The following is a 15,399-nucleotide window of genomic DNA, read 5'->3' on the forward strand; positions in this document are numbered from 1 at the left end:
AATAGTTTGCCATCTGACTATAGGAGAGTATGAAGAAATTTCAAGGACAAACTAGATCAGCCTTTACCTCGGGGCCTCTGTTTCTCTGCGTCATAGATCATTACAACTTCAGTGACCTGGAAGAGAGAAGAGAAATTCTACTCCCTGTGCTACCAGGGGAGGGCTGGAACAGTCACCACCAGCTGGTTCCTGCTCCCTACCCACAAAGCACAAGCCAAGTGCAGCCATCATCCCAGCAACAGCACAAAAACAGGGAATATTGCTCTTGCTGGGAGTTCAGAATGCCTGAGCTCATCTCTATTGTCTCATCACACTTGACATTTTAATCTAACACTGAGGTTTTGTACTATTTGTACCCACTCTACGGCCTATTACACACCCCAAAGGTTTGTTTTCCAACAACTCATCAGTGTAGCTTTTTAAAGCATGATTTTTCCCATTTTTAACCATTTTCATTTTCACCACAAAAAGCAGCTTGAGCTGCAGGCACCTCCAGGAACATGCAGGGCTCCTCTGATTGAATTACTGGAGCACCAGAGAGGCCCAGAGCACCAGTTAAACCAATGCTTTAAACAGCTTTACAAAACCCCTCTAAGTTCTGGATGAGCAGTATCAGTGTGATTTTAACCTAAAAAAGAAAAAATTGAAATTGCAAGCTGTTCAAAGGCTTCAGGATTATTCTTCTCAGAATGAGCACCACAGTGAGCTACAATTTAAACAAAACCTGAGGTGTAATGTTTATGTCAACATTAAAACAGCTGAAGGGAACTGAAATCTCTTAGATGCAGGGAAGTGGTCACAAAATGGGTGTGATTTTGTAAAATTGCATCCTGAAGACAATCTTAGGATATTTTTACTCGTGAGTAAAAATGAGTTGAAAGTCTGACACAAATTTATCTTTACTTACAGCTAGAAAACATTAGGGTTTGAGTTCTTGCACTCACTTGAGCACATCCTACTGGATGCTCCCAGCTGGGCTGGGGGATCCACGTGGGGATTATGCCATGGGACAATCAGTGCCAGATTTGTCCCTCCCCTGGTCCATTTGGGTCCTCTTCACCCTGGCCTTAATGACCCAGCAATTACCAGGGCTGAAAATCAGTGCCTGCCTTGGGCTCTTCACTCTGGTGGCCACAAAACATTTGTGAGACTCCACTGCTCCAAAGGGACTCGTTACAACTCCAGGAAGATTTTCTGATTTCTATACTATGAGTAAAGTGCTACTACTTACTTTTAAGGGCACTTACAGTTGTGGCTGTTGCCTTCTACACCTGCAGGACATACCCTGTATCTCCCCAGCATCCAGGGCACAGCTGGAAAGCCAAGTCTGTGAGGAAGAGCCTTTAGAAACTACATCCCACAGCTGTGGAACGTGCTCCCTGTTTTTATTATTAGTCTACTGAAGCCTTTCAAGCTAAAGAAACAGTTGTTAGCTGTTGCTTTTTGTGTTTTTAAATGAATTGTCTTAATGGAATTTTAAACGCTGATTTAACTTGATAAACTTAAGAATTCGTTTCTCAATAAATCCTTTGCTGCCACTAAGAAATGCCAGAAAAAGGTTATTGAAAAAAGTATCAAAAACTACACTAAATGCCAATCAAGTTCATTTTTAGCAGTCCAGTCCTGAATTTAACTCACACAATCTCTAACTTCCTCAAACTTATTCACAGCTGAATTATTTAATTCAGTAGTTTATCATATGCCCCCACTTCCTTGAGGGCAGTGAGAGCTGGGATAAATGGGAATTAAAACTAAATAAAAACTAAATTTAAAAAAATTAGAGAAGATGCAGTCATTTCAGTCCAAGGTTACAAACTGAGTTAAAGAAGGTGCATGAGGAGCAGTTTGTCTCAGAATGGAGGTTCTAGGGACACCAGAACTGAGATTCCAGATGGTCTGAAAGCAGCTACTGCTCCCCGAACAATGGCAGGAGACCCAAATTTAACCTATCTGTACACACAGTCAAAGACCAGGATCTTAAAATCCAGCCCACTGAGAGACTCACTGTTCCCAAAAAACAATCAGCAGGCATTTTTAATTGCCCAGCTGAAAGTTATCAGGAGAAAGGGGGGTGGGGGAAATAATAATAATAAAAAGTATCATTCTTAAGGCACCTCAGGAGTTTCTGGAAGAAAGGACAGAATAATGCATCAGGTAGACTTAAACATGAGGAGACAGAAGCAGCAAAGTGAATTCCACATGAGCAGCAGGTTCTGCCTGGGGACATTTCCAGATGATGAATGCTCACTACAGTTTCTCACAAAATGCTTCAGGTGCCCCTCCAGCAATTTGTCCAAATTACCCCAAATTTGACAGCTTGAGGAAATGTGAGAGGAGGCAGCAGGGATGGGAGGCACCTTCCCCCCCAGGACTCACCACTCCGAACTTCTTGAAGTATTCCCTGAGCTCTGTCTCGCCACAGTTATGAGGAATCCCACCAACAAAAATTTTATTGGATTTATTGTTATCGCTCCTGGATCCTTTCTGCTAAATCAAGGAGGAGAAAATTCAGTCAGAAGAACAATAAGGGTGGCTGCTTCTATCATTTTATACTGAGCCATGAACAATGGGCTCTGGCAGGCTCAGGGGAGAGCTCCAGCCTTGAAGTCTCCCAGGCATGAAAGGGAAGCACGTTCTGAGCTCAGAGGTTCAGTGTCCCTGTTCTTCAGAGGACCAGAAATCCTGGGCCTGTGTTCTGAGGCCACTGACTCATTCTAAACAGAAATCTGGTGAAGCTGCAGGGTGTGGAATGGGCTGGAACAGCATCAGCCCTGCCAGTGCCTTTCCAGACACTGCTCTCAAATCTGAAGAACTCCACTAAAAGCATCACTAAGAGCTTAGGAAACACCACACCCAAACTGACAGTGCTCTGCACAGAGCCTGTCCATGGAAATCCAAATTAAAGACACTTTTTAGAAATGAGATTTACACTCGAGCTCTGCATACAGACTTCTGCCTTTTATACATGGATATAATCCAAAGGAATTCAAGAGGATGCACAGGGATCTTTCCTTACCCATCCTTCCTTCGGCCGTGTCCGCTCCGGCTGCATCCCCCGAGGCGTGCATGGCTTTGGATCAATCTGGAAGAAGTTCCAGTTTGGTCAGACCTCAGCAGGATTTTGCTCTAAATGTAACATTTGTGGCAGCTGAACCCAGCCCTGCTGCCATGCAGCTCCTCAGAGCTCAAACAACACAAGCCACGAGTTAAGAGCTGCCTTACAAGAAATCATTTAAACCAACAACCAGGTTAACTCTGACACTCTGCGAATAAGGAGCCAGAATTTAAAGCAAATCTTTGAATCTAGTGCAGGAAAAAAAAAATTATCAAAAAAGCAACTTACATTTCGGCCATCTAACGTATGAGGTCTGCTGGCCAGCACTGTTCCCACACAGTTGGGATCTTTAAATTTGACAAATCCAAATCCTCGAGATTGATTTGTTGTTTTGTCTTTCATTATTACACAGTCTACAACTTCTCCATACTGGGAGAAGTAGCTACGAAGAGTTTCTGTCAAAGGAAAAAAAAGCAAGTATTAAACAGAGCCAGATATTAACAACACCAGACTGTGTTTGCAATTACGAGACAACAGATCAGCAAACATGGAACACAGCTTCAAACTCATCTTTTGAAAATGATCACATCTTACTTCCTGTAAACAAATGGCAGACAGCAGTTTATTTCCACTCATACAAATGGAAAACAGTAGGAAAGCGATTATAAAAAGGGCTGTCTGTTGAGCTGACAAAAACTTCAGCACCAAACAACACAAACCTAAAAATATGAACATAAAAATATATATATAATCATATATCTGAGCTGTCTCTACAGGAAGTTTTATTAATTAGCAGATGAGGAGGCCCACAGCCCAAACTCCTCCCCACAGCAATGCCTGTGAGAGCCCCTGGCTGGGCTGTCACCATGGCCCAGTGCCTGCAGCACACGTTGCTCACCTTGTGTCGTGCTCCAGTCCAGGCCACCCACGAACAGCTTTCTGCAAACAAAGCACAGGGCACGTTCAGGGCCTACAGCAGATGCTCCATCTCATTTAAGGCACAGCTCAGCTCTTCTGGACAGGTCTGGGGGTACCAGGACCTACAAAGCTGGCCCCATACTCAAAGCTGCTGATGAAACCAAACCCTTCCTCCATCCCCGCTCTCTGCTCCTCCCTCGCTCACCACAGAACACTCACTTGGCTGCCAGCACCTTCTTGTGGGGTGAAAGCAAAAGCAGAACTGCCATGCTCAGGCCTGAGACAGAAGTCAAACCTGTGCAGCAGGTACTAATTAACAGAGCAGCACTAATCCAGCAGCAGTTGTGAAACCATCATACAACCCAGTTTCCAGATAGTGCTGGGCAGCACTACATGACTTTCTCATGGCTAAATCCCAAACTAAACTGCTTCAAACTGATTCAACTCTTCCTCTGCAAAAATCACCCAAATCTGCAGGGTTTCCTGTCCCAGCACGCCCAGCAACCTGGGTAGGTGCTACAGGAGCTCCACGCCAGGCTGCCAGCTCTGCAGCTCTTTATCAACTCCTGGGTGTGACAAAACTTCCAGCAGTCATTTACTCAGTAATTAAAGGTTGGTTAGAGCCACCTCAACATTTGGCCCTTGTCAGTGCCAAGAATCAACCCCAAAAAACACCCTCATAGCTGTCTGCAGCTTCACCCTGAGGAGCAGCATCAACCTCTGCTCTCTGGGAGCAGGGGCAGGACCCAGGGAACAGCTGGAGCTGTCAGGGGAGGTTCATGCTGGGTATCAGGAAAGGTTCTTCCCCAGACAGTGCTGGGCACTGCCCAGGCTCCCCAGGACATGGTCCCAGCCCCGAGGCTGTCAGAGCTCCAGGAGCATCTGGACACTGCTCTCAGGGACAGGATGGGATTGTTGGGGTGTCTATGAAGGGCTTTGATGGTCCCTGGGCTTCCCTTCCAGGAAGAGAGGAGATTGTGTGATTCTGTGAAAAACTCTGCTGTTAATGGCTCCATGGCTCTGCACAGACAAGAACTGGGAAAGTTTATTTTTGGGGATGTCCCCAGGTTCTCCATCAGACCTCAAAGAGAAAAAACACCTTGCTTTGTATTCTAGTTGCCTTCACCTATACCTGAGTACAGCTGAGGGTGGTGGGAATTCCTGCATCTTCACTTACATGCGCAAAGTTGAATTTCTCCTAACAAAATATTGAACTTCCTCTCACCTGCTCTTTTCAGGAGCAGGTAATGGCAGGGAGAGCCCAGCCACCCCCAGTAAGAGCTGCAGGTGCACTGGGAGTACCAGGGAAGTGAAAGCCTTGCAACTGGAAGTTCCTGTGGAGCAGGGCAGCTCACTGACAAAACCAGCCAGTCCCTTTCCACTTTGATTCAATTCTCTGTGATAGGACATCATGTCACAACCCTTGCGCACCAGCCAAAGTGACAAAATTCAATACTACACAGCACCTACGAGCCTTGTTCCACTGAGGCAAATTCTGTTCCTAAGTTCCGAGCCGAGACGTGACACGAGTCTTGTCTTTCACAAAAACAGACCAACTGGTAAGCGCTGATCAAAGCGTCTCCTTGAGCAGCCAGCAAACAACTGAGCCGGTGACACGTGAGGCAAAGACAGCCCTCAGTGTCACAGCAGCAGCCTCTGCTGTGTTATCATCACGCTAAAGGACGTGCCAGCCCTCCCTGAGAGCAGCAGGGCGTGCACCCCTGCCCTGCCCTCTCTCACAGCAGGCCTGTTTTCTGCGGGCGTGCTGGGCATGACCAAGTTTCCCTCAAGGACTGGAAAAGTGCCCCCAGCTCCTCCGGCAGCGCTGGCTCCTGGCACGGGCTCGGGGCCTTGCGCAACAGCAGCCAGTTCACAGCAGCAGGTCGTGTTCTGGGAGCAGCCAGGCCTTGCCAAGGTGGCCCCACCACCCCGGTGGCTGCCACAACTGTCCCTGCCCACCTTTCCTCTCCACACGCAGGACACAAACCCCTCTGCTGTGCTGTTATTTTTAAGGAAAATAAGTAACTCTAATTTCCTGAAACCAACTGATCTACTGCTATATTCACAATAAAAAATAGCAAAGTAAAACCAACTGATCTACTGCTATATTCACAAGAAAGTTTTGATATGTATTAGCAACATTTTCTTCACCAACCACATTTGAGGTTATGGTTTGTTTTGGGGTGTTTTTAACTAAATTTGATAGCTTGGTATAAAAGTTTAATCGATTTTACATCCTTGTTAAAGTACCAGCTGTGTTCTGAGAGAACACCAAGCTGTCTGCGGGGAGGGAGGTCACTGAAACCTTCCAGTTCCACCATGAATTATTTGTAGTCACCCTACATGGACCGAAACAGCAAAGCTGGGTAGCTCAAGGCCAGCTCCAGCAGCTCTGTGGAAATCCACAGCCCTGGTTCATACACATGCTGTGGAATACCAAAAGCCAGGAATCCTCTGCCTTGGGATCCTCCATGGTTTGAAGACACTGAGCAGGGCCAAAGTTCACAAAAATCCAGATGTGGTATGGTACAGGACAGCTGTGAGGCAGGATGGGTGTGTGAGTGTGCTCTGCCCCCAGGCTCAGCTGCATCACCAGCCCTTTCCCAAGGTCTCACCCATACTCCATCCCAGAAAACTTTTGGTCCTAACAGTTTATGGGCTGGCAGTTATTAAATTCATAGAAATGTATAAAATTGATAGAATAGCCTGAGTTGGAAGGGATCCAAGAGCACTGAGTCCAGCACTGACACCCCAACAATCCCACCCTGTGTATCCCTGGGAGGGGTGTCCAAATGCTCCTGGAACTCCGGGGGCTGGCACCATGCCCTGGGGAGCCTGGCAGTGCCCAGCATCCTGGAGGGAAGAACCTTTCCTGCTCTCCAACCTGAACCTCCCCAGGCTCAGCTCCAGCCTCAGGTTCTGCCCCTGCTCCCAGAGAGCAGAGACTGCTGCTGCCTCTTGGGAAGAAGCTGCAGACCCTGCTGAGTCTCCCCTCACGTTCTTCAATGTTTTTAGCTCACACGTGCTGACACCACCCCAAAGCCCACACCTCCATAAAGATCCAAATTTACAGACTGGAGGGCATCACTGCCCATCCCTGCTGGAATGCAAAGCCACTCCAGCACAGCCAGTGACAGCACAAACCACCAGCCTGGCTTTTGGGCAGGTGAGTCTGTCCACCACAAGCAGTGAGATCCTGACAGCAGGATCTCAACACCCCTGAAGCAGCAGAATTCCCCACAGGGATCACCTCAGGAGCAGAAAGTGGGATAATGACTCCTCAGAAGTTGCAGCTGTATAATAAGTTTGAACCAAGTGTTCTGCCTCACTACTTCCTGGGCACATTTTCATTGCTAATTTATTCTTTTTTGCCATAAATATACTTGCTGCCGGAGCAAATCAACTCAGGATTAGTAAAAAAAGCATGTACAGGTATTTTAAAACCACCAAAACTCAACAAAAGCACAAACTCTTTGCCTACATAAACAATCTGGGGTTTGATTAATAGCTCTGATCAACACCTCAGCACAGCCCCCATCAGCTGCAGGACAAAAGGACCAAGATCAGCACCTTTCTTCATCCAAACCAGCCCCAAGTATTAATTAATTATAACAATAACACTCAACAAGGCCCCTGCCTACCCATGCCAAGACACCTGCAAGGCTTGCAGCTTCCTTAGGTACTTTCTCTGAAAATCTCTGCCTGGAAAAGCAGCTGAATTCATAACTTCCCATCCAAACCTGCCTCTCACAACAGCTTTAAACCAGAGCTTCCTTCTGAGGGCTGCAGCAGCTGAGTTTGTTCTACACTCTCATCTTCCCTCTGAGCACTTTTGGGGGAGGAGAATAAAGAAAATTTCCCTCTCTGATCAACCCCCAATTCTTCCCAGTCTGGTTACAGCTCTGAAGGATCACAGGCTGTGACTGGGAACAAACTCTGCAACAGCCCAGCCTGCTCAGGAGGGGAGCTGATGATATTCCATGGAATAACCAGGAGGTTATCATGGAGGGGGCTGATGATATTCCAGGGAAAAACTGGAGGTTATGCATGGAGGGGGCTGATGATATTCCAGGGAATAACCTCGAGCCTGGCACTCACCTACAGCTCGGGAAGCCAGACCTGATCAGGTCTCTCACAAGGCACCAGACAGTGACTAAGGTCCAGGAGCAAATAAAAACACTTTCAAAGCAAAACCCACTTATTTAAACAGGCCTCATGCAATGTGTGTTGAAACTGGATGATCTCTAAGGTGCCTTCCAACCCAAACCACTCCAGTGTGATATTCCAATCACTTATCCTGCCTCCTGTACTTTTAGGATTTACAAATTAAGAACATGCAGTAAATAAGCAGCTTACAAAGCAGTGCAAGCAGCATGGGACAAGGGGCTCATGCTTCCAGTTTCAAACAAGGTGACCAGTCCTAATGGGCAAATACTGTGCCAAAACTGGAAGAACCAGCCAAGGATTTTTTTTTTTTAAATTTGGTTTTTGTACTTTGAGTTCTACCATGCCCAAGCCTGCAGCCTGACAATTTCAATGTCACCAGGGTACAGCTCTCAAGCAGAATAACACTGAGTGCAACTGGATGATCTCTAAGGTCCCTTCCAACCCAAGCCTTGCTATGATTCTAAAAGCACATCACAAGAACCAGACCGGTGTCAGGTTTTCGGTTTGAAGCCACAAAACCCCCGGCAACGCTTAAAACCGGGATTTTCCTGCCTGGAACACATCCCGGGCAGAGGACAGCAGGGGGGAGCTCGGGAGGGCAGCCCTGCGGGGGACACGGAGGGTGAGGGGAGGCTCCTGGTGCCACCTTTGTCCCACCACCTTCCCCCTCCTCCACCGCAAGCCCCTCGGGGCGGCCCTGATGAGTCACCCGAACAAAGTCCCCAGCGGGGTCACACAATCACAGGACAGACCCTCAAGGACCAGTTCCTGGCCCTGCACAGAACTCTTCAACAATCTCACCCTGTCCCTGGGAGCGTTGTCCAAGCGCTTCTGGAGTTCTGGCAGCCTCAGAGTCGGGACCATTCTCTGGGGAGCCCGGGCAGTGCCCCAGTACCCTCTGGGGGAAAAAACCTTTCCCTGATAGCCACCCTAAACCTCCCCGGACACAGTTCCAGCCGTTCCCTCGGGTTCTGTCACTGGTGCCAGAGAGCAGAGATCGGAGCTGTCCCTCTGCTTCCCCTCACGAGGAAGTTTTAGACTGCGATGGGATCTCCCCTCACACTCCTCCAGGCTGAACACACCAAGTAACCTCAGCCGCTCCTCCAAGGCGTTTCACCACGTCCGCTGCCCTCCTTTGGACGCTAACACCCCACTATCTTTCTTATATCGCGGCGCCTAAAACTGCGCGCAGGACTCAAGGTGAGGCCGCACCAGCAGAGCGGGACAATCCCCTCCCTCGACCGGCGTGTTGTCCCCCACGCCCCGCGTCCCCGCGTCAGGCGACAGGAGAGGAGGACACGAAGGGACAGAGGTGGGACGCGAGGGGATCCGGTGCGGGCGGGCGCGGGAAGCGCCGCGGGCGGGTGACCTTGGGCGCGCGCACCTGCCGCAGCCCCGCGCGCGCGCCGGTCACGTGACGGGGGTGGGGGGGGGGGGGGGGGGGGCGCCCTCACGGCCCCAACATGGCGGGACCGGCCCCCCCCTCAGCACCCCCGGTCTGGGACCGGCTCCCTCTTAATGCCCTCCGGCCCGGCACCGGTCCGCGCTCAGCCCCTCCCGGCCCGGGGAAGCCCCGGCGGGACCCTCTCGTGAGGTTGCGGGAAAAGGTGACCGAACCTCGCACCACCGTCCCAGCGCGCTGCCCTCCCCTTCCCCTCACCCGATCTCATCGGCGCCTCCCACGCTGTTCATGGCGGCGACTCCTCCGGGGCCGCGCCCGGCTCTTCCCTCCGGTGGCGGCGGTGCCAGCGGCGGGTCGTGGGGCCGCGGGCGGGCGCTCCCGGCCGTGTCCCGGTTCCCGTGTCCCGGTTCCCCCCCCGCCGCCCCCCGGGGCCTCCGCGGGGTCCCACTGCCCATCTCGGGGGTCCCACTGCCCAGCCCGGGGTCCCATTACCATCCCGGGGGTCCCACTGCCCAGCCCCGGGGTCCCATTGCCCGTTCTGGGAGTCCCATTACCGTCCCGGGAGTCCCACTGCCCATCCCCGGGGTCTCATTGCCCATCCTGAGGATCTCATTACCCGTCCCGGGGTCCCACTGCCCATCCCCAGGGTCCCACTGCCCATCCCGGGGTTCCACTGCCCATCCCCTGGGTCGCATTGGCCATCTCAGGGGTCCCACTGCCCATCTCAGGGTCCCGTTACCCATCCCCGGGGGTCCCATTGCCATCCCCCGAGGTCCTATTGCCTGTCCTGCACTGTCTGCAGCCCCCCGGGACCCTCCCTCTGCCTGGCTCTGCAGGGTCGCATTGGCCATCTCAGGGTCCCATTGCCTATCCTGGGGGTCTCATTACCTGTCCCGGGGTTCCACTACCCATCCCCGGGGGTCCCATTGCCTGTCCTGCACTGTCTGCAGCCCCCCGGGACCCTCCCTCTGCCTGGCTCTGCCCTGGGCGTGCGGGTCACCCTGGCACCCACAGCGCTGTGCATGGCCCGGAGTGTGGCACTGTCCCTGCCCCCGGGACCCTCCCTCTGCCTGGCTCTGCCCCGGCACCCACAGTGCTGTGCATGGCCCGGAGTGTGGCACTGTCCCTGCGTGCAACCCTGGAGGGACACAGCGTGGGACACGGCATGGGACACAGGGAAAACCCCTTCCCTCCCTCCGTGTCCCCCAATCATTCCCTCTCTGGCCATGCACACCGGGAGTGTCACCGGGAGCGGGGACATCCTCTGCACCCCCAGAACACCCCAGGGCCACGTGTGACCTCTCAGGCCCCGCCGTGGTGCCCCGTTCCCAGTAAGGGCTCCCATTCCCGATAAGGGCTCCCATTCCCGATAAGGGCTCCCGATCCCGATAAGGGCTCCCGATCCCGATAAGGGCCCCCGATCCCGATAAGGGCTCCCATTCCCGATAAGGGCCCCCGATCCCCGCAGGGGCCCCAGCCGGCTGTGCACACTCAGCACTTTCCAGCAGGGCTATTTAAAGCCGGCCAAGAGCCCCGTGGCCCTTTCTCTCCCTCTCCCTCCTCCCGGCCCGTCCAGCTGGACTTTCCTCCCGCAGCCATGAGCTCCGGAGCGGCGGCGGGGCCGATCTTCAGCGAGGGCGAGGACTGCAGGGCGGCCTGGAGGGCGGCCACGGCGGGCTACGATGAGCCCGATGCCCACCTGGAGATCCTGGGCAAGCCGGTGATGGAGCGCTGGGAGACCCCCTACATGCACTCGCTGGCCACCGTGGCTGCATCCAAGGGTAACGGGGGGCTCCGGGGTGTGCTGGGGGTGCAGCTTCCCCAAAAGCAGCTGGTGTGGGGGGAGATGTTGTGCTGGGGGACCCCACTGCTTGTGCCCCCCACTGCATGTGGCCCTCGTGCAGTGACAGGGGCAGCAGGGCCATGGTGGCATTTGTGTCCTTGTGACGCAAATGCCACCATTCTTGAAAGGGGATGGGGACATGGGGAGGGGATGCAGCCACCTCCCATCCAGGCCCTGCTGATTTTGGGGATGTTTCCCCTCCCAGGATCTGCTGCTTTTTTGGCTGTTTTCCTTGGCAGAGGGAGGGTTGGACGTTGTATGTTCTCACTAGGATAACTGGGGGGGTTTGCTGGGGGCAAAGGGCCACTGTGTGGGGACAGCAGGTGACAGGGACACAGGGGCAGCTGGGGGGACAGCAGGTGACAGGGACATGGGGCTGCTCCCAACTTCTCCCCTCAGCGCCAGCAGCACCACGTGCTCCCAACCTCCACCCAAAGAGCCCATTTTGGGGAAAGAATGGGTCAGAATTCAGGGCTTGGGGGACGGGGAGTTTGAGGCACAGAAAAGCCAGAGCTGTGAGTGCTGGGTTCCACCTGCAGGCGGCCGCGTGCTCGAGGTGGGGTTTGGGATGGCCATCGCCGCCTCCAAGGTGCAGGAATTCGGCATCGAGGAGCACTGGATCATCGAGTGCAACGAGGGCGTTTTCCGGCGCCTGGAGCAGTGGGCAAAGGCACAGCCACACAAGGTCAGGGGCACGGCGGGCTGTGCCAGGGTTGGGGGTGCCTGTGGCCCCCCCAGCTCACCCCTCTGCCCCCCACCCGCAGGTGGTGCCCCTGAAGGGGCTGTGGGAGGACGTGGTGCCAACGCTGCCGGACGGGCACTTCAGCGGTGAGACATCAACAGCAGGGTGGGCAGGGGCTGGGGCGGGGACCCCACTGCAAAGTGGGGGTGCAGCAAAGCCCAGGACATCCCTAAGCCATGGAAAGGGGGGGAACAGTTTGGCCAGGATGCAGGTGGAGCGCACATCCTCCCATGGGGATGGGGACAGGGCACAGCCCTGGGGCCCTTGTCCTGGGGAGCAGATCCTTGTCCTGGGGAAATGGATCCTTGTCCTAGGGAGCAGATCTTTGTCTTGGGGGAAATGGATCCTTGTCCTGGGGAAATGGATCCTTGTCCTGGGGAGCAGATCTTTGTCTTGGGGGCTATCACATCGCTGCCTTCCAGGGCTTAGAGACATGCAGGTGGTGCCCCTGAAGGGGCTGTGGGAGGACGTGGTGCCAACGCTGCCGGACGGGCACTTCAGCGGTGAGACATCAACAGCAGGGTGGGCAGGGGCAGGGACCCCACTGCAAAGTGGGGGTGCAGCAAAGCCCAGGACATCCCTGAGCCATGGAAAGGGGGGAACAGTTCAGCCAGGATGCAGGTGGAGCGCACATCCTCCCATGGGGATGGGGACAGGGCACAGCCCTGGGGCCCTTGTCCTGGGGAGCAGATCCTTGTCCTGGGGAAAATAGATCCTTGTCCTAGGGAGCAGATCTTTGTCCTGGGGAAATGGATCCTTGTCCTGGGGAGCAGATCCTTGTCCTGGGGAAATGGATCCTTGTCCTGGGGAGCAGATCTTTGTCTTGGGGGCTATCACATCGCTGCCTTCCAGGGCCTAGAGACATGGGGGCAAATTGCAATGGGAACATAACAACACCAGGCCATGGAGGGGGATTTTCCCGGGACACAGGAGCCCCTCAGGGTCTCTCCCAGCTAACAGCCAGCTCCGTGTTCCCGGGCAGGGATCCTGTACGACACCTACCCGCTGTCAGAGGCCACCTGGCACACGCATCAGTTCAACTTCATCCAGGTGACAGCTCGGGGAGCGGCTCTGGGGGAGGAACTGGGGCCGGGGGCTGAGCGGGAGAGCTGAGGGCTGGAGAGGGAGCTGGGGCCGGGGGCTGAGCAGGAGGAGCTGGGGCTCCAGGGGGAGCTGGGCCGGGGAGCTGAGCGGGAGGAGCTGGGGCCGGGGGCTGAGCGGGAGGAGCTGACCCGCATCACAACCCTCCCCATCCCACAGTCCCTGGAGCTGCTGCAGCTTCCCCACCACTGAAACAGGAAAACCTTTCAAACCTACACCTGAATGCAGAGAATTCCCCTCTCCCTGCCCTGCTCCCAGGTGGAGCTGCCCCTTGTACCTGGCACATAAATGTCCACGGGCACGATGCGGTCGCAGCCCCTCACCACGGAGTAGGAATAGTGGTAGTAGCCCCCACCATTGGCACAGCTGCAGGACAGGGACAGGGACAGTGTCAGCCCAGGAAGGTGAGCAGGAGGCCAAGGGAAGGTGGCCCTGGGCAGGTGGGCACTGCCAGGCTCGGAGCCTCCAGCTCCACAGGTGACACTGCCCCATCACGAGCTCTGCCTGGGAGGATTTTATATGAATCCAACCCAACTGGACTGTTCCCATCACCCTCACCAAGCAGGTTCCACAGCCCTCCCTCTCTGCTACAAACCCTTCTATTTTGCCTCAGAGCTTTCCCAGAATTTGTCCTGTTCCAGCCTGGACCTGCCACCCTCAGCCCTGGTGTGGGGACAAGAAAATTGTGAGAATCATGGAATCATTCAGGTTGGAAAAGACCTCTGAGACCATGGAGTCCAACTGATCCCTCATGGAGCAGATTCCAACTGAGTCCCTCATAGAGGGGAGGAGCTGGGGCTCCAGGGGGAGCTGGGGCCGGGAGCTGAGCGGGAGGAGCTGGGGCCGGGGGCTGAGCGGGAGGAGCTGACCCGGCCCCGCATTCCCGGGACAGGGCCACGCCTTCCGCCTGCTGCGGCCCGGAGGGGTCCTCACCTACTGCAACCTCACCTCGTGGGGGGAGCTGCTCAAGACCAGGTACAGCGACATCGAGAAGATGTTCGAGGTGAGTTGTCCCCTCCCCGAAGCTGTGCCCGGGCTGAGCCAGAGCACTCCGAGGCTCTGGAGCTCATCCGTGCTGCTGGGGATGGGCAGGGAACGCCAGAGGGGAGCTCGGAGGGTTTTTCCCCCAGCGTGTCCCCACTTCTCACATGAGACACCCCAACCCACGGCTGCTCCTCGCTGCCCTTCTCTCCTGCAGGAGACCCAGGTGGGGCCGCTGCTGCAGGCGGGGTTCAGGAGGGAGAACATCAGCACGAGGGTGATGGAGCTGCAGCCGCCCCCCGAGTGCCGCTACTACTCCCACCCCAGGATGATCACCCCCACCGTCCTCAAACACTGAGGGGAGCAGGAGCTGGGCATGAGCTGATGAGGAGGAGAAAAGCTCTGATCTCCTTTAAAGTCCCTGAGAGGCGGGTGAAGGCTCAGGATGGATTCCAGTGGACAAAAGGACAGGAAACCCCCTGCCCCAGGAGCCCCCTGCCCTGGAAGGGTCTTGTGGGCTCTGTGGAAGATCTCACCCTGCTCTGTCCCCTCGAGACTTGAAATTCCCAATTAAGCTGGAATTTCAGAATGTGGTTCTGACTAAACGGGTTCCAGAACCAGCCATTTCCTCTAAAATCTGCATCAATTTGAGAAAATACAGGGTGGATTCCCACAAGAGTCAAATAATCCAAACCAGGTGGGAGAAATGGGGCAATCTGAGGCATTCTGGGGCATTTCAGCTTCTCCTGAAGCAACTCCCCAGGGAAGTTTCCCAACATTTTCGGTCAAAGCCCACGGCAGCAAATCCTGACCCCAACACCCCCTCACAGCTCAATAAATGATGTTTCCTCTCTCCCTAGAAGGGATAAAGTCCATTAAAAGGAACAAAATACCCAAACCACTGTTCCCGAGCGATTTATTTGTCTTTCCAAAGTGTGTTTGTCCCTCAGGCACGACCATTCCTCATCCCAGGCTCCTGGGATGCATCCAGGACAGGCTGCTTTATCCTGCCCTGCTTAGGAGCTCTACAATCAGGTTTATTAATCACATTCTGATTTTAAGCATCAGTATTTGACTTGTTACAGAAACCTAATTAATTTCTGGCCCCTGTGCACACTAATATTATGGATTTATTAGATCCTGTGTAGGAATTACCAACAAGGAGCAGGTGGTGAGTAAGGGATGAGCTC

At 53.9% G+C, this 15,399-nt stretch overlaps 2 protein-coding genes across 6 annotated transcripts in view; one reads left to right on the top strand and one right to left on the bottom strand.

Annotated features, from left to right (window-relative positions):
* The window catches only part of DAZAP1 (DAZ associated protein 1), a 24,456-nt gene extending 14,483 nt beyond the window's left edge, over window positions 1–9,973 (bottom strand). Inside the window, exons 1-6 of one of the 4 annotated variants that reach the window (XM_041415570.1) lie at window positions 9,801–9,973; window positions 3,954–3,994; window positions 3,344–3,510; window positions 3,017–3,082; window positions 2,377–2,484; window positions 68–116 (exon numbers count right to left, since the gene is read on the bottom strand). In XM_041415570.1, the coding sequence (XP_041271504.1) occupies window positions 68–116; window positions 2,377–2,484; window positions 3,017–3,082; window positions 3,344–3,510; window positions 3,954–3,994; window positions 9,801–9,832 (463 nt within the window). In that variant the 5' untranslated portion in view covers window positions 9,833–9,973. Of the gene's footprint in view, window positions 1–67; window positions 117–2,376; window positions 2,489–3,016; window positions 3,083–3,343; window positions 3,511–3,953; window positions 3,995–9,222; window positions 9,247–9,800 lie in introns of those variants that run through there. The other 3 variants (XM_041415561.1, XM_041415578.1, XM_041415585.1) reach the window with 3 other exon arrangements.
* On the top strand, window positions 8,954–15,107 carry GAMT (guanidinoacetate N-methyltransferase). Of its 2 annotated transcripts, XM_041415597.1 has the most exons (8): window positions 8,954–9,167; window positions 9,333–9,452; window positions 11,138–11,323; window positions 11,925–12,070; window positions 12,150–12,213; window positions 13,110–13,177; window positions 14,121–14,231; window positions 14,427–15,107. In XM_041415597.1, the coding sequence occupies exons 3-8, from the start codon at window positions 11,140–11,142 to the stop codon at window positions 14,565–14,567; spliced, it is 714 nt and encodes a 237-aa protein (XP_041271531.1). In that variant the 5' UTR covers window positions 8,954–9,167; window positions 9,333–9,452; window positions 11,138–11,139; the 3' UTR covers window positions 14,568–15,107. The 2 variants fall into 2 exon arrangements, with proteins under 2 accessions (XP_041271531.1, XP_041271541.1); XM_041415607.1 differs by lacking the exon at window positions 8,954–9,167 and having other exon boundaries at window positions 9,317–9,452.
* Window positions 15,108–15,399: the final 292 nt, after the last annotated feature.

Source organism: Onychostruthus taczanowskii, unplaced genomic scaffold, assembly GCF_017590055.1.
Source record: "Onychostruthus taczanowskii isolate IOZ18803 unplaced genomic scaffold, ASM1759005v1 scaffold106, whole genome shotgun sequence".
Taxonomy (NCBI): Eukaryota; Metazoa; Chordata; class Aves; order Passeriformes; family Passeridae; genus Onychostruthus; species Onychostruthus taczanowskii.